Source organism: Astatotilapia calliptera, chromosome 1 (genome assembly GCF_964374335.1).
Source record: "Astatotilapia calliptera chromosome 1, fAstCal68.1, whole genome shotgun sequence".
Classification (NCBI taxonomy): domain Eukaryota; kingdom Metazoa; phylum Chordata; class Actinopteri; order Cichliformes; family Cichlidae; genus Astatotilapia; species Astatotilapia calliptera.
The window spans coordinates 1,677,284-1,702,759 of NC_137422.1; the positions used below are offsets into that span (position 1 = coordinate 1,677,284).

At 38.6% G+C, this 25,476-nt stretch overlaps 1 protein-coding gene across 1 annotated transcript in view; it reads right to left on the bottom strand.

Moving 5' to 3' along the window:
• Positions 1–25,048, bottom strand: part of tmc3 (transmembrane channel like 3) — a 40,650-nt gene extending 15,602 nt beyond the window's left edge. Inside the window, exons 1-14 of the mRNA XM_026186713.2 lie at positions 24,793–25,048; positions 22,386–22,532; positions 16,572–16,647; positions 15,683–15,764; positions 14,709–14,815; positions 11,402–11,500; positions 10,927–11,069; positions 10,352–10,499; positions 10,202–10,245; positions 8,664–8,811; positions 7,558–7,667; positions 7,019–7,097; positions 4,226–4,480; positions 3,536–3,664 (exon numbers count right to left, since the gene is read on the bottom strand). Of these exons, the coding sequence (XP_026042498.1) occupies positions 3,536–3,664; positions 4,226–4,480; positions 7,019–7,097; positions 7,558–7,667; positions 8,664–8,811; positions 10,202–10,245; positions 10,352–10,499; positions 10,927–11,069; positions 11,402–11,500; positions 14,709–14,815; positions 15,683–15,764; positions 16,572–16,647; positions 22,386–22,532; positions 24,793–24,914 (1,689 nt within the window). The 5' untranslated portion in view covers positions 24,915–25,048. The remainder of the gene's footprint in view (positions 1–3,535; positions 3,665–4,225; positions 4,481–7,018; positions 7,098–7,557; positions 7,668–8,663; positions 8,812–10,201; positions 10,246–10,351; positions 10,500–10,926; positions 11,070–11,401; positions 11,501–14,708; positions 14,816–15,682; positions 15,765–16,571; positions 16,648–22,385; positions 22,533–24,792) is intronic.
• Between the last annotated feature and the right edge of the window lie 428 nt (positions 25,049–25,476).

Below are 25,476 nucleotides of genomic sequence, written 5' to 3' on the forward strand. Positions count from 1 at the left end.
ACTCTGGATAACATCCAAACATGAGGAGTATTACTCTCCCATCTCACAAATTGTTTCCTGCTGGTCAAATAATTTTTCACGCAATGTAGTACAACCCCTCTGATTAAATATCGTTCCAGTTTATTAATTAATATTTCATAATCACTTGCATCAAATATTGTAAGATTTAGGAATACTCCGGCTGCATGTCGTTTCTACTGTGTAGCATTTATACCCTCCCAAAAACCCATCTCCATAGAGACTGTGTCAGCTCCCAAAAAGACAAAAAACAAACTAAAAACCAGCAACAAGCAATTTAAACACAAACAATCACAAAGAAAGCCTGATGCTTAGCCTCATCCACCCCAGCTGTGAAACTCAGAAACCAGTCTTACTTGTTATCATCTATACACCTGGGCCTTACACAGAGTTCTGATTTCTCAGACTTTGTATCTGATTTAGTGCTCAGCTCAGATAAAATAATTATTGTGGGTGATTTTAACATCCATGTAGATGCTAAAAATGACAGCCTCAACATGGCATTTAATCTGTTATTAGACTCAATTGGCTTCTCTCAAAATGTAAAAGAACCCACCCACCACTTTAATCACACTCTAGATCTTGTTTTAACATATGGCATAGAAACTGAACATTTAACAGTGTCTCCTGAAAACCCTCTGCTGTCTGATCATTTCCTGATAACATTTACATTTACAATAATTGATTACACAGCAGTGAAGAGTAGACTTTATCAAAGTAGACGTCTTTCTGAAAGCGCTGTAACTAAGTTTAAGAATATAATCCACCCACTGTTATCATCTTCAATGCCCTGTACCAACACAGAGCAGAGCAACTAACTGAACGCTGCTCCAACAGAGGTCGATTATCTTGTTAATAATTTCACCTCCTCACTACGTACGACTCTGGATACTGTAGCTCCTGTGAAAACTAAGGTCTCTAATCAGAAGTACCTGACTCCGTGGTATAATTCTCAAGCACGTAGCCTAAAGCAGATGACTCGTAAGCTGGAGAGGAAATGGCGTGTCACAAATTTAGAGGATCATCATTTAGCCTGGAGAAATAGTTTGCTGCTTTATAAGAAAGCCCTCCGCAAAGCCAGAACATCTTACTATTCATCACTGATTGAAGAAAATAAGAACAACCCCAGGTTTCTCTTCAGCTCTGTAGCCAGGCTGACAAACAGTCAGAGCTCTGTTGAGCCAACCATCCCTTTAACGTTAACTAGTAATGACTTCATGAACTTCTTCACAAATAAAATTTTAATCATTAGAGAAAAAATTACCAGTAATCATCCCACAGATGTAATATTATCTACAGCTACTCTTAGTACCATTGATGTTAAGTTAGACTCTTTTTCTCCAATTGATCTTTCTGAGTTAGCTTCAATAATTACTTCCTCCAAACCATCAACGTGTCTTTTAGACCCCATTCCTACAAAACTGCTCAAAGAAGTCCTGCCATTAATTAATGCTTCGATCTTAAATATGATCAACCTATCTCTAATGATCGGCTATGTACCACAGGCCTTCAAGCTGGCTGTAGTTAAACCTTTACTCAAAAAGCATCTCTAGACCCAGCAGTCTTAGCTAGTTATAGGCCAATCTCCAACCTTCCTTTATATCAAACATCCTTGAAAGAGTAGTTGTCAAACAGCTAACAGATCATCTGCAGAGGCTTATTTGAAGAGTTTCAGTCAGGTTTCAGAGCTCATCACAGCACAGAAACAGCTTTAGTGAAGGTTACAAATGATCTTCTTATGGCCTCTGACAGTGGACTCATCTCTGTGCTTGTCCTGCTAGACCTCAGTGCAGCGTTCGATACTGTCGACCATAATATCCTATTAGAGCGATTAGAACATGCTGTAGGTATTACAGGTACTGCGCTGCAGTGGTTTGTATCATATCTATCTAATAGACTCCAGTTTGTGCATGTAAATGGAGAGTCCTCTTCACACACTGAGGTTAATTATGGAGTTCCACAGGGTTCAGTGCTAGGACCAATTCTGTTTACATTATACATGCTTCCCTTAGGCAGCATCATCAGAAGACATAGCATACATTTACACTGCTATGCAGATGACACCCAGCTCTATCTGTCCATGAAGCCAGATAACACACACCAATGAGTTAACTGTGGCTCAGGGGGTTGGGAATTGCATCTGTAACCGGAAGGTCGCCGGTTCGATCCCCGGGCTCTCTGTCCTGGTCGTTGTGTCCTTGGGCAAGACACTTTACCCTACTTGCCTACTGGTGTTGGCCAGAGGGGCCGATGGTGCGATATGGCAGCCTCGCTTCTGTCAGTCTGCCCCAGGGCAGCTGTGGCTACAACTGTAGCTGCCTCCACCAGTGTGTGGCTGTGAGAGTGAATGAATAGTGGCATTGTAAAGCGCTTTGGGTGCCTTGAAAAGCGCTATATAAATCCAATCCATTATTATTATCACCCCAACCAATCACAGCAGATGGCCCCGCCCCTCCCTGAGCCTGGTTCTGCTGGAGGTTTCTTCCTGTTAAAAGGGAGTTTTTCCTTCCCACTGTTGCCAAAGTGCTGCTCATAGGGGGTCATATGATTGTTGGGTTTTTCTCTGTATCTATGAAGCGCCTTGAGGCGACTTTTGTTGTGATTTGGCGCTATATAAATAAAATTGAATTGAATTGAATTCTAATCTGCTCGACTGATCCAATTAATGCCCGTGCAGTTGAATGGTTCAGTCTGAATCCATACTGACTGTCAGATGTTTCTGGTTTTCTGGTTTTCCCCTGGTTGTGGTCTCTTGTGATTACTGTCAAACTGCAAAAACTGGAAAAAAAAATTATTGAAACTATTATCAATTAGGGTGGCACAATAAAGTGTAATTCTGTTTGGCCTAGTGATTTTAGGATAGCCCAACTGTTGTGTTAATTCGTTCGTTTTTTATGAGTTTTTTTAATTCAACAGGACAATGTTAAAGTCACCACAGATAAATATATCTGATTTGATATAATTTGAACGCTAGACCCTGGTGCTTTATATATACAGCAAATTAGAACATTTTTTTATATTCCTTGCAAATTTCAATTGTTATACATTGACTAATAAGTTATCAAACACAGTTATCATAGCTTCCACCACCTTGTAATCTATTTTTTATCCACGTACACAGTCCCCCCCCCCCCCCCCCCCCTTTTCCTGGGTTGAAAAGTCCAGTTGAAAGTCCATCCCTGTTTCTGCATTAATCCATATTTCAGATACAGCAATAATTTTGAAAGCTTTTGTGAACTGATTTAAATATTCTTTAACGTTATTGATCATTTATCATTATCATTTAATGGTGTGATTAAACTGTTCATCACTGTGGCAGCAACAGCTGATGTCTTCAGTATTGGAGAAGAAATCATTCTCTGGGTCTATTTCCTTTTTCAGGTCTGAAACATTATGACCTGTGTATTGTGTATGTATACAGAATTCCATTCAATAGAATAAGAATAAATACCTTAATTCTCATGTTTAGCATTTACTTGCTAAATTTTGTAAAAGCAAAAGCTTGCAACCAACTTACAAATTTGCTCTCTAAATCCCAGCAGCAGCAGTCACTGAGGTAGCGAACCACTAGACCTCTGATGAAGTCAATGAGCAGGATGCTCGCCACTGTGAAGATCATGTCAATGATGGACAGCTTCAACATCTCCTAAAGACACAATATACACATATTCATCAGGGAAATTTACAAATACTATATACAAGTATTTTATTTTACATACACACACACACACACATACATATATATATCATATATTCCAGGCATAACATTATGACCACTGACAGGTTAAGTGAATAATACTGATTATCTCTCCTGCTACTGGGTGGAATACATTAGTGAGCAAGTTAATATTTTGCCCTCAAAGTTTGGCAAGCGTAAGGATTTGAGCAACCTGAAGGACTGGTTCAGAGGAGCTCCAAAGCTTTTGGGGTGTTCCCACTTTCACAGTTGGGAACCAGCGACAGGGTTATGGGCTCGTGTGGCTCATTGATGCACATGGCGAGGAGAGCTTGCCTACGTGTTCCGATCTAACAGATGAGCTACTGTAGCTCAAGCAATTCTGAAAAAGTGGTTCTGATAGAAAGGTGTTAGAATACACAATGCATCACTATCATTTGATGTTTTGGCAACAGGCAGGTGGTCATAATGTTTATATATATTTTTATCATTTCCACAAATATACACCGTTATCCAATCAGAAAGCAAAACCTGTCCAACATAGGTCTCCCAGCACTGATCCTGTTGTCGGGTGTTCTTTTCAAACACAGCTGTCTGGTTGTAGACGTCCCCTGAGCTGCTCCTGCTGGTTACAGCCAGCACTGTGGCGATGGTTGCTGTGGTGCTGTTGTGATTCTTAGAGAGGGAGATATCTGACACTAGGGTGGAGAGGCTGTTTCCCTCAGGATGAGATATTGTGGCCAGAAAGGAGCTGGACTCATTCCAGTTACTGTTACTCACGTGGACCTTGAAGACAGATCACAATCCATACAGCTGTGTGCTATGCTTTAATTATATGAGTGACTTCAAAGGTATTTCTTAATTCAAGGTCTGCATCCTTAGAAGCTCCATGATGACCGAGAAGGAGCTTCTTCTCTTTATCACAGCGTATTTGTGAAAAACAATGCACAAACTATAGTTCCTAGTAAGTCTAGGAAAAGATACACAAATTATAATACAGACAACTATTTTAATTGTCAGCGATGTAGTGTATTGATTTGTTAGATAACATTTACTTGTGATTAATGACAGTTTCCACCAATTAATGGTTTCTGTTAATAAATGAGAATAACCTAAGTTATGTGTGAACTTAGGTCAAGAAAAGATGTTTAAAATGCTAAAGATACTAAACTCAATTTATATATATATATATATATATATAATTATGTATTTTTTATATATTTATATGTTTTATATATTTATACAGCGCCAAATCACTGCTCAAGATGCTGTAGATTCCCGTCAGTAACACTTTCGGTCCGCTAGTAAAACGTAGTTCTATTAATCTGCGCTCATTACTCTCGAACCGGAACCGGATGTAAGTCCCAAAAAACTGAATTGGAGAACTGAAACTGAATGGTGAGAAGTGAATCTGAAATTATTCAAGAACTAAATTTTTAAAGGATAAAATACAGTTTCAAAGCAAATGAATTCAATTTCAAAATATAAAATTCAATTTCAATTTAGTGATGATCCTTTTCAAACCAATAAATTGAATTTCAAATTAGGCTAATTCAAATTCAGTTTTTAAAAACATTTATTCAAGTTACAATTCAGATTCAATCCGAGCAATTCAAATTCAAATTTAACTTATTCAACTTCAGTTTCTGATGGCACAGATTTCAGCCCGTAGAGATGCCCTGTCTCAAAGTGAAGCTGAAAAACCTGTTCGTGCATTTATCACTTCTAGGCTGGACTACTGTAATTTGTTATGTCAGGATGTCCTAAAAACTCCCTGAAAAGCCTTCAGTCGCTCTATTCCACAGCATGTCTTTTGTTCCGTCTTCTCTCTCTCACCCCAACCAGTCACGGCAGATGGCCCCGCCAAACACTGAAGCATATTAAACTTCACACCACTAAACAGACCCAGCTTTGGTATCAAAACTGAATTGTATGTGCAGAAGATTTTAAAAGTTATACACAACTGAAGGGAAATCTGGATTTATTTAGTATCAATTTTCCATAGCATCTACACAAACTCTAAAACATGTAAGTTGGTTTTTTGACTGCTTATATTTTAATGTAAAAGCTTTAAAAGCATCACTAACTCGTTACACATCTGAAACTGTAGAATTTTGACATTTTAGACTCTTGTTAATATTTTTGCTACAGGATATTTGAGTGAGATAAAAACAATTACATTTGAGTTTATTCCTTGACTGCATTCCTTGGACCATCCTTTTCAAAAAATATTCTAGAACCACCAATGCGCAATGAATCTTGGGATAGAGTGGGCCACCAAGGTTCCGCCTCATGGATCCTTCAGATCCCGGGAAAACAGTCTTCTTCGCATTGCTGTGACATAATCAGCCTTCAAATGTGGCCTTTGAAGGATGCAACCCCTGAATTTAGACGTCTAAAATGTAGGACTGAGCATTGTAGCATATTAGCTTATTTAGCCTACACAATTAGCATTAGCATTAGTATAAAGATAGTAGAAAATGATTCCAAACTAGTTAGTTTATGTGCATAAAAAGTAAACAGAATACCTGGACACATTTTAAAGACACTGAAGATAGAATGAACTGTGTTTACCTTCTTAAAGTCTCAACTTTGGCTTTAAAATGTAGCAAAGTAATACCACTGGAATTGTGTTGTTAGCATAACAAGTTTACCAGTTATTTTCTGTCCAATGTGTTGCTCATGTCAACATTAAAATAACCTACATACTGAATTTTCACTTGAATGATATGTATCTCAGTTTAACTGTTTAAAGCCATATGTATTGTATTTGATGAGATTTTGTGAGTTAGGGACTTTTACATCAGTGATATTTCTCCCCTTAACAATCAATTCCACACTATATTTTTAAATAATAAATTGCAACAAAAAATAAATAAAATGCCTGAGTCACAATACAGATTTAAACTCATATTAATATTCATCAATATTCGCCTCTGTCAGTGCGCCCCAGGGTGGCTGTGGCTACAATGTAGCTGCCATCACCAGTGTGTGAATGTGTGTGTGAATGGGTGGATGACTGAATGTGTAAAGCGCTTTGGGGTCCTTAGGGACTAGTAAAGCACTATATAAATACAGGCCATTTACCATTTACTTTTTTAATTTCATCAGAAGGTCAACTAAATACTGCATTTTCAAAACATGATTTTTGTAGCAATTCTTCCATGGTTAAATATTTGGTAACTTGTTTGTGCTATTTTCTAGTAACTGTGGCAAAATGAATGACCAGCAAATTAAATTATTAATCTTATATTATTTTCTAAATAGTGTTCAAATTTGAAACTAGATAACTAATTCTTAACTGGGGCTAGTTAACATACTCACAGCAGAGCTCATACTGTTGACTTTATCAAGGAGAGCAATGATGAGACTGTAGAGATTCCCAAGGTATAAGACAAGGACCCTGTAAATTGATGAGCATTGTAAGACCTTTCAGTTATTATATAAATACTGCTCTAATGAGGGCTCTCATCAGATCTTGATGAATGAAATAGTCAAAGTAAAAATTGTTACTGACAAACATTGTATAATTTGTTGAGAACAAAACAACCTAACCCACAAACCAAACTAACTTTGGTTAGTAGAAACTATATTATTAATACCAGTTACCCATAAAATCACCACAAACTTTAAAAAACCATAAAACCAGTTTTTGTACTACTTAGGTTTTAAATTAAAGACTTTAAAAACATGCAGGGCCTGAGTAAGTTGCAACTCGTATCACTTGTCACATAACTAACCAAAGTTAAGGGAAAATTTTAACTTAGAATTTTTGGCATAAAAGTGTAAGGGTTCCGTTCATTTTCTGAATAGTATAGTATGCCATTATTGTGTCATTATAGGCTGTGGTTAGACAATGGTACCTGGCCAACTGGAATCGCAGTGAGGTTCGTGGGTGGTACATCTCCAGCTGAGCCACCAGTTCAAAAGCAGATGGAGCAATCATGGTGATGAGAGAAACCACTACACTCACCTGGAATGTAGATGGATACATAAGTAACTGATGGGTAGTTGGTAGTTGGAGAAAAGTTTGTTATTTTAACTGAAATGCATGTAACAAATATGTCTCATTGTTTCTAACAATTTCAGTGATTTCCGAGGGTCCTAATTAATTGATTCATTGATTAATTCATTCATTGAATGTTTATAATAACTGAACATGCTCATTAGGTGCAGTTTTCAGTTATGCGTGTGTGGCAAGAAGTTCGGCTATAAGCACCCAAGTGGCAGTGGCAGTGTACTTTTCACCACTACATCAGTCACTTTAGTGACGTAATGCTTGGATACAGCTGCTTGCCCATGAAAACCTATGAAGCTCTATGCAATGTTCCTGAGCTCTGATGGCCACTACATCCCACAGTATCCGCTGACCCCGCTTTGCAATTTTCCGTGCCTTTTTCAGTCACTTCCAGTGTGGCATAATGCCACTAGCGGTTGACTGCGGAGTATTTGATGGTTGCACGGTACTGCAATGCCCTCTCACTGAGCTCCTGAGAAAGAACGATTATTTCACAAATGTTTGTATAAGCAGTCTGCATGCCTCTACAACTGTGACCATGAAAGTGATTGGAACACCTGAATTCAATAATTTGAATGAATGAGTAAATCCTTTGGGCAACAATGTGTGTTATAAAAAACAGGTCAAAAGATGTAGGCATGTAGCAGTTTTACAGCTTCTGTTGAGAAAAAGAAATTCTGTATGTGTGTATGCACACAGAGTACACATGTACGTGTGTTGCACAGTTGATCAGCATAGCTTACACATTTTGTTGTGAGAGTGAGCTGGTTGCTGTAAGGTGACTAAAGCTCTCTAAACCTGGCAGATGGATATATACATTTAGTAGTTGCCTTCCACTGGATCCATGTCAAGTCTCCACTTTCAGTGGTTCCTTAGAACTGTATTGTATATTGGATTATCCAATTAAAATAACTGATGATAAGGATGGTGACGTCCAGTCTGTTCCTGTACCTCATTCTTCTCCCATAGCGTCAGCTCCGGCTTCTCCTGCTCCAGTTTCTGAGAACGATCCACCACAAAGTAAATGATGTATATGCTCCCTGCTAAAGAGAGGAGCACCAGGATGTTGGCCAAGATCCGTAGACTGATCAGAACTGCACTGAGGGAAAACACAGTGTCATTGGCAATGATCAGTTAGAAAAGTGGATGTAATTGTGATGCACTATTCTTAGTAGACATCTGAAGTGTATGTTGGATGTTCTGAACAACATACACTTCGGATAAGGTGTCACTGCAGCCTCTTTTTGCTATTGCTGACTCTTTCATTATTTACATAGACTTTCAAAAGGACCACCTTCAGCCATGAGTCTGTCTGTAGGATTTTAGCCTCCCTATACCAACACTGAACCTAGAATATAAAATGTCAAGGATTTGGACATGTATAGATTTTAAACATTAGAAAATCTTTGGGTTTAATCAACTTAGACTTCTGCCTAAAGTAAAGTATTGTAGCTCAGTGTCACCAATGATTTACATGTCACTGCCATTTTCAGTTTCAGGACATGCACTTGTTTTTCAAGGAATTGTGGCTACTTAAAGATCTGTATCCATCCATCTCCTGTCATTTATCCAAGCACAGCAGTCTTAGCAGAATTTACCTCCCCTTCCCCAGCCACCTCATCGTTATCTTCTGAGATAATCTAAGAAATCTCTTCAAGTCAAGTCAAGTCAAGTTGGCTTTATTGTCACTTCAACCATATACAGATAGTACACAGTGAAGCGAAACAACGTTCCTCCAGGACCAAGGTGCTACATGCAACATAAATTTACAACATAAATTAACAGAAAACACTAAACTAGCTAACTAAGAGGCCTAGTTAGCTGGCTAGCAGAGACAAGACAGACTGACCTAACATAAATTACAACATAAATAACAAAAACTAACTATCTAAGGAAGACTTTTTTTTTTGTTAACAGACAGCAGACAACAAAGTGCACGTGCAAATGTGCAAACAAGAGCAACAAAGTGACAGTGTGACAAAAAAACACACACAACGTAACATAATAATAAGGTTTTATGATGATGAGTTGAGGTAGTGGAGGAACAGTAAACATTCCTTAGTGTAGCAGCAAAAGGCATCTTTCAGCATGCCTTGAGCCTAGCCTGAGGTACCTGCCCATCTTACAATGCTGTGATTGCAGCCATTCACCAAATCAATGGTTTTTGATCAATGGTCATGAATATTTGCATATTAATGATCATGAAACTGACCTCATAGCCCATTGTTCATTCTGTGGGCTGGTTTCAGTCATTATGCACTAAATGTACTGTTTATAAGGTTGGGGAAACCTGCAGTCAGCTGAGGCTGAAAAAGTCACTTGGCTGAGTGACGAAACGCTTCTGCATTGAACGCTACGTCCAGATGAACAGAAGCAACTTCTTGGGGTAGTAAATAAACAGTCACTCACCTATAGCTTCAATAGACTGAGCTGGAGGAAGCTGGACAAACAGAAAACATACAAAACAATGCTCACAAACAAGCACTTACAGACTGGTATCCTTCTTCTTTTCTTGCTCCTCGACAATGGCTTCCTGTGCAGAAAAATATTGATAGTCACTTGTGCTTAGGTCATAATTTAAATATCTTGTTCTTAAAAAAGAAATTAATTGCACAGTTCAAGTTACATTCTTCTCTGACCCTGATGTTGTTAACAATGGCAGCTCCTTTGCTCTCTGCAGCCTCTGGGTTTCCTATCAGGTAATCCCAGGCACAGAACACTCTCCAGCAGAAAGTGAAGCTTTCATCAGAAGCACTGGCCAGGCTCAGGCGTGAATTCTTTGCCATTCTGCAGAAATATTATTTTTCAGGGCATGTTATCAGACGATATATTTTGCACATCTTGTTTTTATTTTAATAATAACAGTCCTTCACCATCAGTGAAGCATTAACAGCAACAGGGAGAAGAGAACAATGTGATGCCTTGTGCGATGTTATGCTGGGAAACATTGGGTCCTGACCTTTTTATTTTATATTAAGTTGCTGATTATTAAATGTTGCAAAGATTGGAAATTATGCTAAACATTACTCTGACCATGTTATTGTGAAATGTTATAGATTCAGTAGGGATAAGTAAAGATTAGATTAACTTTTAACTCTTTTTTCCCAGTTTTTCCTCAATTTTTAACAAACTTGAAATCATTCTAAGACATCACATTGCTAACCCATCAGATAATTATAGCATCAGTATAAGTTTTAAAGAGCATAATGATTACTTTCGCAACAGAATGATGAAACTGTAGGCAAAGACAGCCATTCCAACCAGGAAGTAGGCAAGGGGTAATCGGTACCCTGCACTGCCGATTTTCCTCACCCTGCCATAGTAACCATAGAATAACACAGAGTACTGGAGGTAGCCCTGTGACGAATCAAAGACAACACATTTTCACAAACACACATGGCAATGCACACAAAGAGATAAAAATGGTGAAAAGGAAAACAGTAAAGGAAATCAGTTGGAGCATGATCATTAGTATCCATTAGATGAAATGTTTATATAGGGATGAAAGAATTATGTCTTTACTTGCTCAGTCCTATATTCTAACTCTAATGCAACTTTTGGACTGGAAGAGGTTTCGATCGGTTTTATCTTAATTGGTCAGAAAGGGAGTAAAACAATGTTTAAATAATGTTCTAGTCTATCTGTAAGTAATGTGCTATTGATAGAACAGTAAAAAGAAAGAAGCTTGCCCCAAGAGACCAGATGGTGTCCAGGTCCTGGGCTGAAGCCAGGTGTTCCTTGGGAATAGTTTTACTTCTTGTTGTTCCAAATGGTGCTCCAGCCAGCAGCTAGTGCACACAAACATAGTTCAGTGCACTGTAATTGTAATAAATAAAATGCATTTCAGTCATGTTATCTACAGGTGACCATATCTATTTGGTGGTATGACTCTTCTGGGACTTCCCCTTCCTTCATCCAGAGCCAGAGAGCAATAGCAAGACTTGACAATTCGTACAAGGACATCAGTTTCGCTGACAGCTGAGCTGAGCTGATATTAAGATCGCCTACTGATCTGCAGCTGGACTTTGTAACATTATGCTTGATTTTTTTAGTCCATGCCTCCTGGTTACGGTTTTGCTAGGTTTAGGCACATGGCAGCGTTAGTGTTAGGTAAAGATCAGTGCAAGGTTACAGAAACTCTGTTGTGATTTTTAAAATTAAAAAAAATACTTGGTGTTACTGTTGGATTTTTGATAACCCTTTCATCCCTCCATCCATCTACCTGCATAACAAGATAATTTAATACAATATAATAGCCCTTTATTGACATTGTACATGTACAACCTAACTGTTGGTGCTCCACAACAACTGTGCAGGTGTGAAGCATAAATAGTAAGACAGCAGGGATAAAAAGACATGAGAAATATATACAATAGAAGAACAAGTTGCAAAGGACTTGGTCTGAGTAGCCTCTGAGTGTGAGTGGCCCGAGTGATGAGGTTTACTTAGACAGTTGTTCAGGTGTTAACAATACAAATGGCCTAGCAATGTCAAAGCATCCCAAATGGAAAAGATATACAGTATATAAATCTTATAAAGTTTGTATCTGTCTTGTGTGAAACTTGTATGAAAAGCATACAAGAGTAAAAACAGATATAAGATCCCTTGAAAAATTATATAATGAAACTTGTATGTTTTGTATACTTACTAAAACAATATATGAAAGTAATGAGAAAGTGGCCACTTTCATGAGTAAATCATGTAAGTTTTTACTATTTCTTTTCCATATGGGATGTGAGGGGTTGTAGATCTGCCTTTTGGAATGAGCTTAAAGATCGTCACCCAGAAGCTTTGTGAGTATTATTATTTTCAAAAATCAACCAACTGTTGGTGTGATTATTATAAAACAACAACCAGGAGGAGCATGTTAATGATTTAAAGGTAGTACCGTAGAAACAAAGAACACAATTTGAAGCACAGTGCGCCATATTAGATTGAAATCTTGCACTGTCCCCACAGTCAAATACGGAGGTAGAAACATTGTTACCAACAAGGGTTTCTCCACCATGTTTTCCCTGGGGATCAAATACTTCTTTCAGTTGGCCATGCAAGTCAATTTCTAACTTTTAGCCAATATGTTTTCTACTGGGGTTTTTTTGATTAAAATTAAATGTTTGTTTTTTGGAGGATGTTAATTTCTTTATAAGTGAGCAAACCTACAGCTTCAGCAGCACAGGCTCAAACAAGCCTGTGTTCCACTGTGTGCAGTACATTGAACAACTGAACATTGAACATTGACTGAGGAGCACTGTAAATGTTTTTGAGAGTGTGTTATTAAAGAAAGACAGTGATAACTCCGGTGGACTGACCCTACATTCAAACTCTGTTGAATAATTGGTAAATGGACTGGTTCTTTAATACTCTATGTCAAACTTGCCTCATTCACACAAACACTGTTTTTTCTGTACTCTTTCTATGCTAGTGATTTCTATTTAACATTAACATGCATTCATGCTCCAATGGATGCATTAGAGAGCAACATGGGTTTAGTGTCTTGCCCAAGGACATTTGACAAGAAGAGCTCAAACTACCAAGCTTCTGATTAGTAAGTGGCCTGCTCTGCTACCTGAGCTACGGCCACCCACTCAATTCCCAGTACAATACAGAAACATGAAAATGAGAACCTATAATGTTTGATAGCAAACAATATTATTCACTAAGCAAGGTGAGATAAAGGTGAGACGTGCAAATAGGAACAGCAGAGTGGTAATTCCAACAAACCATGAAGTGAGAAAGCAGAAAAATGGAGGATCAAGATATGCAGTGGGAATGACATTGTAAGTTATGTCTGAGAAAATTGCTTGTGTCTGCATGTCAGTGTTAGATATATATCCAGGTGCACCCCCATCCCACTATTACTGTCCGTGCCTTGCCTTGCAAATATTCTATAATCTGTACTAAAGGACAAATCAACAATATATTTACTGGGGTAAAAATTAAATACAAAACTCATCATTGACCATTTGTGTAGGTTTTATTATTTAAGATATTTAACATTTAAATTTAAAAGAAAAGAAAAGGACAGGATATGTGCTGAAAGAGTCCTGCAAGAAAATATTGTCAAACAGTACAGTACAACAAATACCTGAGGAAAACTAAGCGCTTAAATACACTCAAGGTAATTAGGGAGAGGGGAGGAAGCTGGGGAAGACAAGACACAGGTGGATAAAAGATCAAATCTAGCTAACGAGAGAAGGGCAAGCAAAACTAAAGACAATGCACACAACATTACCATGGTAACAAATGAAAACAGGACGTAACTAAACACAGGACACAAGAATGCAAACTTGATATGGAGAACACAGATGGGCAGAAAACATCCAACTATGAAAACAAAATACAACCTGAAAATATCATGGACCCCCCGAAAAACAAAACAAAACAACAAAACAACAAAAAAAAAACCAGAAATTAAGGCTAGAATATGAAAATCCAAACAAGAATAAAGAGGGATATGCAGAGGGTATAATAACAAGTGCAGGGTCAAAGACCCCAGATCATCTGACAGATGACAGTCGATCCAGCACGAACTATATGCTTTATCAAAAATGGATCTTTTTTGGTGGTTTTGGTGCAGACTCGTCAAACTCTGGACTTAAATGTAACTGATATCTGTAAAGAAGAGTGGAGCAAATTCCAGCAGGATGTGAAAGACTCATTGCCAGTTAAACTCAACATTTTCACAGCACCGTATGAGAAATAGAAGTTAACACGCATTTATGAATAGAAAATTGCTATCATAGATATCTCTAAGAGTCATAAATCTTGCAATGAGTCTGAATTAGTTGGCGCCAATGAGTGCAATTCATCTATGATATCTCTCTGTCCAGCAGGGGACTTAACTTAGCTGCTGCTAAGTGGTTGTATTAGGATTATATTCCTGTATAAAAGCAAGGTTGTCAAGTGCCTGTGTAGTTTTGCAGCTGGATTACCATTCTAAAGAAACTAGAACTTTCTAGTCCATCCATCCATATATGGTATGAGAGATTTTCTGACCTCTGGTAGGACAATGAAGGCTCCAGTCATGATGGTGAGAACAATGTTGATCCCAAACAACCAGCGGAGGAAGATAAAGTAGGAGGCCACGCCTGACCCAAAGTGACCTCAGCAAGTCAGAGGAAACATCAAAATAAGACTGATTAATACGTTGCACATAGTTCACACACAAACACTGCTGTAGGTGTACACCACTGACAGTAATGCATTTTAATGGTGCTGTTTGATCAAAAAGCTTGGTGGTTTCTTTCAAAGCTTAATCTAACTTAATAATAAACACAGCTCACCGAATAAACTTTTCACATTCATGGTGCCTGGAAGCAAACACTATTTGGTACATTAATGACAAAGAAATAAAAATTTGTTTTTGAGAAAAATATGTCAAATTAGGCAGTTGTACTGGGCCAGCTTACTGTGGTGGCCTAATACGCCATAACACGACTCCTCTCCGGACAACCATCCAAGCATATAACACTTTGGATATAACAGTCTGTTGGACTGTGTTCTGCTGTACCACAAATTTGAATAGCTTAAACACGTAACCAGCAGTATCCTTGGATCTGTTGTGCTGTTGTTCTTGATATGCATTTAAATCAGTGTGTTATTTTCTCTTGAATGGCCCCAGTTCACAACAACGTCTCTTCAAAGTCCATATGCTTATGGTAATGTGTTGATTCTGAGCTAAAATCACAAATATTTCTTTGTTGCTAAATCCAGTTTAATAAGGCCATCTAATGTTTGAATATATCACAGCAAAGCCGATGTGGAAAGCAATGACTTTCCTTGATGAAAAGATGCTATTTTCAAAGTTATTTCTAGCAAATTTCCCATTTTCTGTCCTGTTGAACATCATGAGTGATTTCTTATCCCCCCCCCCCCCCCCACACACACACACCCTGCTCCTTTGTTCTTTTCTTTTTAGCCAGCAGATGTAGGAAACACGTTTTCATGAACAAAGAAAACAGATAACTCACTTTCAATTTTCTTGATCCTGACTTCCCAAGGAATGAACAGCACCACAATGTTGTAAAGCAAACGGGAAAGTTTCTTCAGCAGCTGCAGGAGAGAATCAAGCTGAGAAACACTGACAGAGGTTTAACAAAAAACTACTTCTACCATTGTTTCTGTGATGAAAAGCTCTCAGTAAAGTCTAAAATTATAACAGCAGTTACATTTTTTATTTATTGTGTGTTGATGAACTGTCTAATTTTCAATTTTCAGCATATAATAAAGTAGCAGACACCTGAGATCTGAAACAGTGTGGCTGTATCATTTTTAGAGTGCTGAAAGATAAGAAACACAACTAAGCTGTTAATTGTCAATCAAGAGAAGGTCAGCTGGGCCATTGATTCTGATTTTCAATTAACCGTGAGCCAAACTGTAGAACTGATACCTGATCGTCAGACTGCTCACTGAAAGTCAATTTATTCTAATGGGTGGGAAGCAGCCCAAACATTGAATTAACTGCGCCGTAACATGGGCTATAAATTCACTTGTGCTGCTCCATGGATTATTGCAGCACAACTATCTTTCTCACTGTCTGACTTAATCTTTTTGCAAATACGAATAAAGAGTTATACACATGTGTGTTCAGCCCACAGAGGAGAAGAGCCTTGAAAGATCAAAACTCAGCAGCCTTTATATAAGAAATCCAACACAATTTACTGTTTTGGCTGTAATCATCAGGCCACTGCAGTGCAGAGAAATAAAACTGCCCTGAAATAGCACTTTATCCTGTTGTGGACAAGATCTATAATGCACTATAAATACATTAAGCAATCTGTTTCTCCAATCTCCAGTCCAGCAGGATTAGATTGTTAGGGCAAAAAAAAAAGTCAGTGGATGAAAGGCTGGTGGACGTACATCAGCTCCTGCGGTCTGGTAACCTCTGGTTCTGGTTAGTCGGCCCTCATATCTCAGAACAATCTCTCTGGCCTGCCTGGGAATCACACAGATAAAGTCCACCAAGTACATTTATTTATTTAAACAGAAAAAGATCTTTCCATTCAGTTACTTGCATTTTTACAAATGAAAATTTTGTGAATACTTACGCAGTACACATAATCAAGTGCAATCAAGTAATCAATAACCAAGTGAGCATAACTCTAAATTAAATGAAATCTTAATTAAATGTTCTTGAAGTAGCCCCAACATTTTTACATCACAAAGATTTTCAATATATAAATATTATTTCTCTGATTCAAGTAATCAAACCTGTTTTTGTTATGGCACAAGGAACAACTAGGAAGCCACTGAGTACTGAGTGTGTGAATTGTATAATAATTTACAGACTTTCAAGGCTCAAAAAAGAAACTCCGGCTTTACAATAAATGCATGTTCATTTACAGGGCTGAAGAACAACTCGTGTCTGGAAATGTGGGTAAAAAGCACAAATTTGTGGTGTGAAATAAATTGTTCTTGCAGTGGAAATAATTACACTCACCCTGAGATTAAAGGGGGTTTAAAACTGCACGCTAGCATCCCATCCCTGATGATGGTAATAAAACCTCTGCGGTAATAGCAAACTGCCCATATAAAACCTGTTATTCATGGCACACACTCAGCACATCTCAGGAGCTCTCTATCTACTCCCTCTGTCTTTCTGTGGCTCAGCTTGTTCTCTGTTAGTAGTCTCAGTCGGTACTATTTGTTGATACTATCAAAAAAATTACATTTCCTTATGCAAAAAGATATAATTGGTGAAGGTAAAATTAAATGTGTCCCTCATATATGCTCTTTGTGTACAGTGATGTGAAAACCCTCCCACCTTCCTTTAGTTCCAAGGTTTTATGTACAAGGAAATAATTAAAAATAATCTGGTATTTACCACATTCTAAAATTACAGTGTAACGTGCCATGTAATTGCATGGCATATCACCCTGTGTGCGTGTGTAGATGCTTAACTTGTTTCAGCCAGCTTAAAACAGGCTTATCTGTTTCCTGTCACTGGCAGTACTTTCCTCTCCCTTTGTCACCACATTGTTGCCCTAATCTGTGTCAAAACCTAGCTGCTGTGTTGTTTGAGTACTTACCTGTCTGGCCAAGTCTCTCACACACTCTCAGTTGCAAACTGTTCTAGAGGCTTTGACATTGCAAAGCTGGCCCTGTGGAAAAAGTGATATCCTGACACGTGAAAGAATTGTAGTAAACATTTTTGCTGGAGTCATTCTTGAAATTGTTCATTAAGCCCTGTAGAACCTTTCTCAGCTGCATCTGAGTCCTCTGAAACTTTGACAGTTCTGTAGTAGATTTGCTAGTGTGCTTGGGATCATTGTCCCAATTGCACCATTACACAATTTTGGCCTAGCTTTGCAACAGATGCCCTTATATTTGACTTTAGAATGCTTTTGTATAATTTGCTTGCTTTAATATGCACTATATTGCCAAAAGTATTCACTGACACATCAAAGTGACTTTAAGTGTTCCAATCCATTGTTGTTGATCAATGGTCATGAGAATTTGCATAATTATGACTGAGGAACTGACCTCCCAGGCCAATGTTCCTTCAGTGGGCTGGTTTCAGTCATTATGCAAATGTTCTGTTTATAAGATTGGAAACCTGCAGTCAGGTGAGACTGAAGACGTCACCTGGATGAGTGATGAAACATTTCTCCCACAAAACGCTACGTCCAGATGAACAGGATCAACTTTTGGAGTGTTCCAATCCATCTTCCATTTCAATTCACTTTTATTTATACAGCACCAAATCACAACAGTGCCTCAAGATGCTTTATACTGTGAGGTAGACCCTACAAAAATACATACAGAGAAAAACCCAACAATCATATGACCCCCTATGAGCAAGCACTTTGGCAACAGTGGGAAGGAAAAACTCCCTTTTAACAGGAAGAAACCTCCGGCAGAACCAAGCTCAGGGAGGGGCGGGGCCATCTGCTGCGACCGGTTGGGGAGAGAGAAGGAAAACAGGATGAACGTGTAACGTAATCAAGCCATGTAATAACAACATGTGCCGGAACATAATAGTGCAAAAGTAACATGACGAAACTCTCTTCAGACAGTGAATGCATTGATTCTTATATAGCACTTTTCTACTCTCCTGGATTACTCAACATGCCACATTCACCCAATCGCACACTTTCTCTAGACTGAGTGCTTCCTAACTATTTTCATACACAGACTCGCAGATTGGAGAAGCCGGGGATCGAACCACTAACCGATCAGTCGGCAACCTGCTCTACCTCCTGAGTTACAGCCAGCCACTGGCAAAGATGAGTAAAACCTCACTAGGTTTTGGATAAAGTGTACACTCACAAACCTGTCAAATCTGCATTTGAAACGTTGGCTACCATAGCAATATCATATTGCAACATGGCATTTGGGTCTTCTGACTGAAACAGAAAAATAGGAACATAAATAGTGCCATCATTACCAGACCTGGCCCACATTTACTTGGCATACACCCTGCCATGACACTAATCAGTCAGAAGTGCCAGTTTGATGCCAGATCCAGGGAAGACCTGTTTTCTATGAGCCTGGGCCACATAAATCAAACCACAATCGGGCCAGATGTGGCATGCCATCACATAAACAGTGGCGTCATTACTAGACCTGGCCCATATCTGGATGACATACGTCTTATCATGCCAGAAGTAAACCAGCAGTGCCGACTTGATACCAGATCCGGGCCAGACCTGCTTGCTATGTGGGTAGTGAGTGAGAAAGGTGACTGAAAAGGAAATACTCAATGCATCATGGGAATCCCCGGCAGCCTACGCCTATTGCATCATGACTAAGGGAGGATTTATGGTCACCTGGTCCATATACCAGATTTTCAGGGCCGAATACACTGACCTCAGTTTTATCTGAATTAAGAAGCAGAAAGTTAGCGGCCATCCGGGTCTTTATGTCTTTAAGACATTCCTGCAGTTTAACTAATTGGTGTGTGTTATCTGGCTTCATGGACAGATAGAGTTGGGTGTCATCTGCATAGCAGTGAAAATGTTTGCTATGGATGCATTGAACTATCTTACGGCCATACCATCCTGAGCGCGCCCGATCTCATCTGATCTCGGCATCTTCCATGGCTACAGCTGTTTAAAATCAAGCACCTAGGCTGCTACTAATGCTTCTGTGAAAGAATGATTCATTCTCATGAGCTCACTGAATTCCAATGTGGTACTATGATAGGATGCCACCTGTGCAACAAGTCCACTTGTGAAATGTCCTTGCTGGGTATTAAAACAAAGTGGGAATGATTGGGAACGATAGCAACTCAGCCACAAAGTGGTGGGGTATATAAATTACAGAGTGTGGTCAAGAGATGCTGAGATGCATAGTGCACAGAGGTTGCCAGGTTTCTGCAGAGTCTAATGCTACAGACATCCAAACTTCATGGCCTTCAGATTAGCTCAAGAATAGTTTGCAGACAGCCTCATGGAATGGGTTTCCATGCCCACTACATCCAAGCCTTACATCACCAAGTGAAGTGCAAAGCATTGGATGCATTGGACTCCAGAACAGTGGAGATGTGTTCTCTGGAGTAAAGAATCATGCTTCTCCATCTCCATCAGTTTGGACTTGGCATTTGCAAGGAGAACAGTACTTGTTTGACTGCATTATGCCAAGAGTAAAGTTTGGTTGAGCAGGGATTACGATGTGAGCTTGTTTTTCAGAAAGTAACTCTTAATGCTTTAGGATACCAAGACATTTTGGACAATTTCATGCTCTCAACTTTGTGGGAAAAGCTTGAGGATGGCCCCTCCAGTTCCAAATTGACTGCACACCAGTGCACAAAGTAAGGTCCAGAGACTGGACCCTGCTGTGAACCAAGCCTTGTGGTCCAACACTTGTGTCTCACCTCACTAATATGCTTCTGAAAGAATGGTCCGAATTCACACAAACACACTCCTGAACCTTGTGGAAAGCCTTCCCAGAAGAGTTCAAGTTGTTATAGCTATAAAGGCAACACCATATTAAACCCTATGGCTTAAGAATAGGATGTCACTCAAGTTCATATGCATGTGAAGATAGATGAGTGAATATTTTTGACAATAAAGTGTAGTGCTTTCCTAGTCCTACTAATCAAATAAAAAGTGCTATACAACAAATCAGATTTGATCTCCAAAAGTTGGTTCTGTTCATCTGGACGTAGTGTTTTCAGTGGGAGAAACGTTTCGTGCAAATGTACTGTTTCTAAGATCGGGGAAACCTGCAGTCAGCTGAGACTGAAGAAGGCACTTGGATGAGTGATGAAACGTTTCTCCCACAAAATGCTACGTCCAGATGAACAGAACCAACCTTTGGAGATTTACTTACCTGGATGATTGAGAATGCATCAAGATGAAATCAGATTTGAATTATACATCCATTGATATTGACTGATTTTATACACTTCAAGCACTTCATCTACCAAAAGTTAATGGCCAATTTAAAATTACAAATAACAATTATACTGCAAAGCTAGAGTACCCAGAGTTAAATGAAATGATTCTTATATAGCACTTTTCCACTCTCCCAGAGCACTCAAGCCGTTTTATATATGCCTCATTCACCTATTCATACAAGCGTTTTCTTCTAGGATTAAGGGCTTTTTATCTACCAATTACACACATTCATACTCCAGTGCATCAGAGAGAGCTTGGAGTTAGCCCAAGGATATTTGGAATGGAGACTGGATCAGCCAGGGATCCAACCACCAAGCTTCTGATCAGTAGATGACCTGCTCTACCTCTAGATTGTTGGATCAGCCAGGTGACGTGCTTGGCCTCAATTCGTTCTGTCTGCCTATTCATCTTACCCTGGAATAATCATTGTTTCTGTGCAGAGCTCTCCCTGTGTCTGGAACCAGTAAACACTAAGAGACTGTGAGTGTGAGCCTTAGGACCGCCTGCAAAACCTCAGCACATCAGTAACAGTGACATTTATTTTTATTATTTTAAGTAAAAAAGGCTGTGTGGGTCTATCCTCCTCCCAGCTTATAACAGAAATCTCCATATAGAAAGGTGCATTTTAGGTTTTTATATTTTATGCTCAGTTTTCCAATAATACAGTTTTATTTGTGGCGAGGTGTTTTAATGATGTTTTATTGCTTCTTTTTGTTAAGAAATGGTTTGAAAAATTCCTCCACAGCTGGTCGTTGTGTGCTAATAATAAATAATTTTTGCAATTTAGCAAATATCAATTTAACTACAGAAGAAATAATATTTTACAATTCTTCAGCCAGGAAGGAGGCCAGAAATGTGAAGATGTCCGTGTAATGTGCAGATAGGCAGCATAAATGTTGTGTTTTAATCTGATCCAATTTATCTTACTTACTAAACAGTGCTAGTTATCCTATGGAAGCTGTAAGGGTGCACTTAGTTTTTCGCACACTGCTTCTGAATTTTGGCTGAATTTTTCTGAAATAAGTGGTGTTGTTTGTGTGCGTATGATAATGCAAGGTGGCCATCTCTGTTCGCCATTCTGTAAAAGCATGCCACTCTTGTATGTAATATCAGAAACACTTTTAAATGTAATGCAGTCCTCTTCAAACCATACATATGTATGTATGTTAGTGACAGATAAAAGAATATTTAATTATTCATATGTCTGCAGTATGAGCATATATCTAGGAACCTATATATATATGGTATATATACCATATACACAGTACACAGAGAATAAGAAAAGCAACAGAGTAGCAGTCTACACAGAGATCCCAATCAAAAAGATGGTTACTTTAGGACTTTGAGTTTGCGCCTCATTGGCCAGGGCCTAGTCCGAATATTGGCGATGATCTCCTTCTGGTACTGAATGTTTTGGAACATCTCCTCTGGATCATTGCTGTCCACCCTCTCATCTACTTTGTCTTCTTCATCTGAGGAGCTACAGAATAGGACACATGGGCAAAGGGAAATATGGTTCTGTGTTACTCTGTTACAAAGGATGGATCTAAGAGGTTTCAGTGTGGAAAAAAAACATGGCTGCAATGTCTCTACTTTGAGATAATATTTTTCATTTGATGTGTCATATTAATCTATATTTCCAGTCAGGCTCACTTTATACAACCCCCGTTACAAAAATTGTTGGGAGGCTGTGTAAAATGTGAATAAAAGCAAATAATTTGAAAATGTCATAAAGTGAGAACATTTTTAAATGGAGCAAATGTAACATATAAAGGAAAGTTGTGACAGGGATACATCTATAGTTGTGTAGTATTTGCATTTTTTTAACGACATTCCCTAAACACCTGGGAACTTATGAGACCACGTGCTGGACTTTTGGGAGAGGAATGTTGTCCTATTCTTGTTTCAAAACTAATTCTAGCTGCTGAACAAGTTATAGCTAAGTCGTTTAGGAAACTCCCCAGACCACTGAGAACTTGTGGTCAATCCTCAAGAAGCAAGCAGACAGAGAAAATCCCACTAATTCTGACAAACTCCACGCATTAACTTTTCAAGAATGGGTTGCTATCAGACAGGAAGTTGATTGGCAGCATGTCAGGGTGAATTGCAGATGTGAAGCAGCAAATTTTAGAAAACCCAATACTTGTGTCACACTCAGATTTTCCAGCCACAACTGTACTTTTCAGCACGGATGGTGGTTTTCAAAATATGCAAGATATGCAAGCTGCCAATTCAATAAGAACTAATGAACCCCGAACAATCACAAATGGTAATTTTGGGCCCAAGAAAACCAAGAACCACCAGGTAAACACCCCCCTCTCCAGCCCACACAGAAGAGGCCCGAGCCACCCCAGACACAACCCCCAGGGGACCAGGTCAGAAGCCATGCCACGGACAGAGACAAATACACATAATGACATGCATAAAGACACACCAACCCACTAATGGATGTGCATGAGAACTGAGCGATGGACAGATCACAATCCTGTTTTTCAATTATGAATCATTCTTTTGCACATGTAGGTATTTCTAAGTTCAGTTGATTGGGTTACAATCTTGCCTCTATGATGGACTGCTGATATTCAAGAAATTGCTGATTTCATATTTTGAAAAAGGTTCTTGGAATTAATTTTTTTTTAGCCATTGCTCCCATCTCTTTTTGTTTCTGCCATTTATTAAAGCTTGATGAGGCAGCAGCCTCATGGCATTTCATATGTTTGGTTACTTTGAGCCATATGAGGCCAAGTTAGAAGCACCGGGAATGAGATTTAGCAGCTCTAAGTCTTGGTTGTCGCTGGTATTCTTGTACTTATGTTTATGTTTTCTGTATGTTGAGATATCTAAACTTATTTTAATGTGATTATTGAATTAAACTGAAACTGTGAAGTAGGTCGCAAGTAAATTATTCAGTTGCTGTTATTTCTATTTATTAATTTTTATTTTATTGAATTTTTTTCCTAAACAAAAAACACCCTTGTCGATGGTGAATTCAGAAGCAGTACATTGATTTTCCACAAAGGAGAGATTTCATATGCAGAAAACTATCTGACAAAAACTATGACCAATATGATTGTCAGATGCAGTACTTACAGCTTACAAATAGTGTATCTCCAGTGGTTTTCTACCATTAGATAGCCCATTAATACAAATGCATTTGCTATGTTGTTAATTGTTGTAGTAAATTTGTAGTTCACTTTTAATAAGAAAGCATTGAAGAAGACAGCTGTTTGCTGTATCTCCAAAAGGAGTGAATCTAATTGTTCTGTGTGTAAACACTTATGGTAATAAATGAGTAACATAAATTATTTTAGCTGAAATATGGAATGCAAAAGTCATGACTGAATATATCCCCATTACAGAAGAACAGCTCGATGCAAGCATTTCTATACACAAACAATATTCACTGTCACAAAGCTATTATGCAAATATGCATCACAATCAATAAGGGACGTCAAATGATGGTATTTTTTCCATATATCATTCATGCAGTACATTTCAAACATCAAACAAAAACTCATCTGTATGCTCTCTGTACCTCTTTGTGTTTGCTTTCCAGGAGTCAGACTCTTTAGTAATATTAATTAATGAGCCAAGCAAAACAAATGTATTTGTAGAGGAATGTAAAAATCTTTGCAGTGAAAGAGCAGCTATAAACAGATAGACAGAGAGATCCGAGCAGCGAGGAGTTCCACAAGTGCTGATAGTAGTAAAAGTGAAGAAAGAACAGAGAGTAGACTCACCCCTCCTGGTGGTCCTGGTAGGCAGAATAAATCCTCCTGGAGGTTTTCCTGATACTCTTGTGTCTCCTGGCTGCAGACAGAGACCTGCTGCTCCCATCTAGAGACTCAGACACTGTACTCATGCTGTCTCTACTCAGAGAATGTGCACGATTGTGTGTGAATAATCTGTGTTTGTGTGTGTATCAGGGTGAGAGCTCTACTTGAGCACCTGTGCTGTCTGCTGCTCTGGCTCGACACTACAGCAGTACAGGCTGAAACTCACTCACTCAGCTGGCCAGTCACAGTCTACACTGACTGCTTAAAGGGACAGTAACAGAGAGATGTGAATACGCTCACCAAACATATACCAGCTTTCTGCTGATCAACAATTTCTGAAATGGTTCTTAATTTGACATATGTTCAAAATTCTGATTCATTTGTTTTATTACTACTATATAATATAATAACAAATATATAGTTATAATCAATCTATGTCTGTGAATTGCTGTAACTTCTTGATTGCTGATCAACTATAAAGTTAATTGCTCATTATTTTTATTCTTGGAAAGAAAAGAACGTTGTTTTAACTCCTCCCCTTTAAGGCAACATTCTTCTGATTGGTTGCCCGTCAGAATCTAAATGCTTGAACAGTAACCAGGTGTTTGCTGCTGTGTTCGCAGCAGGACATCCTGTTCCATGGCAAAA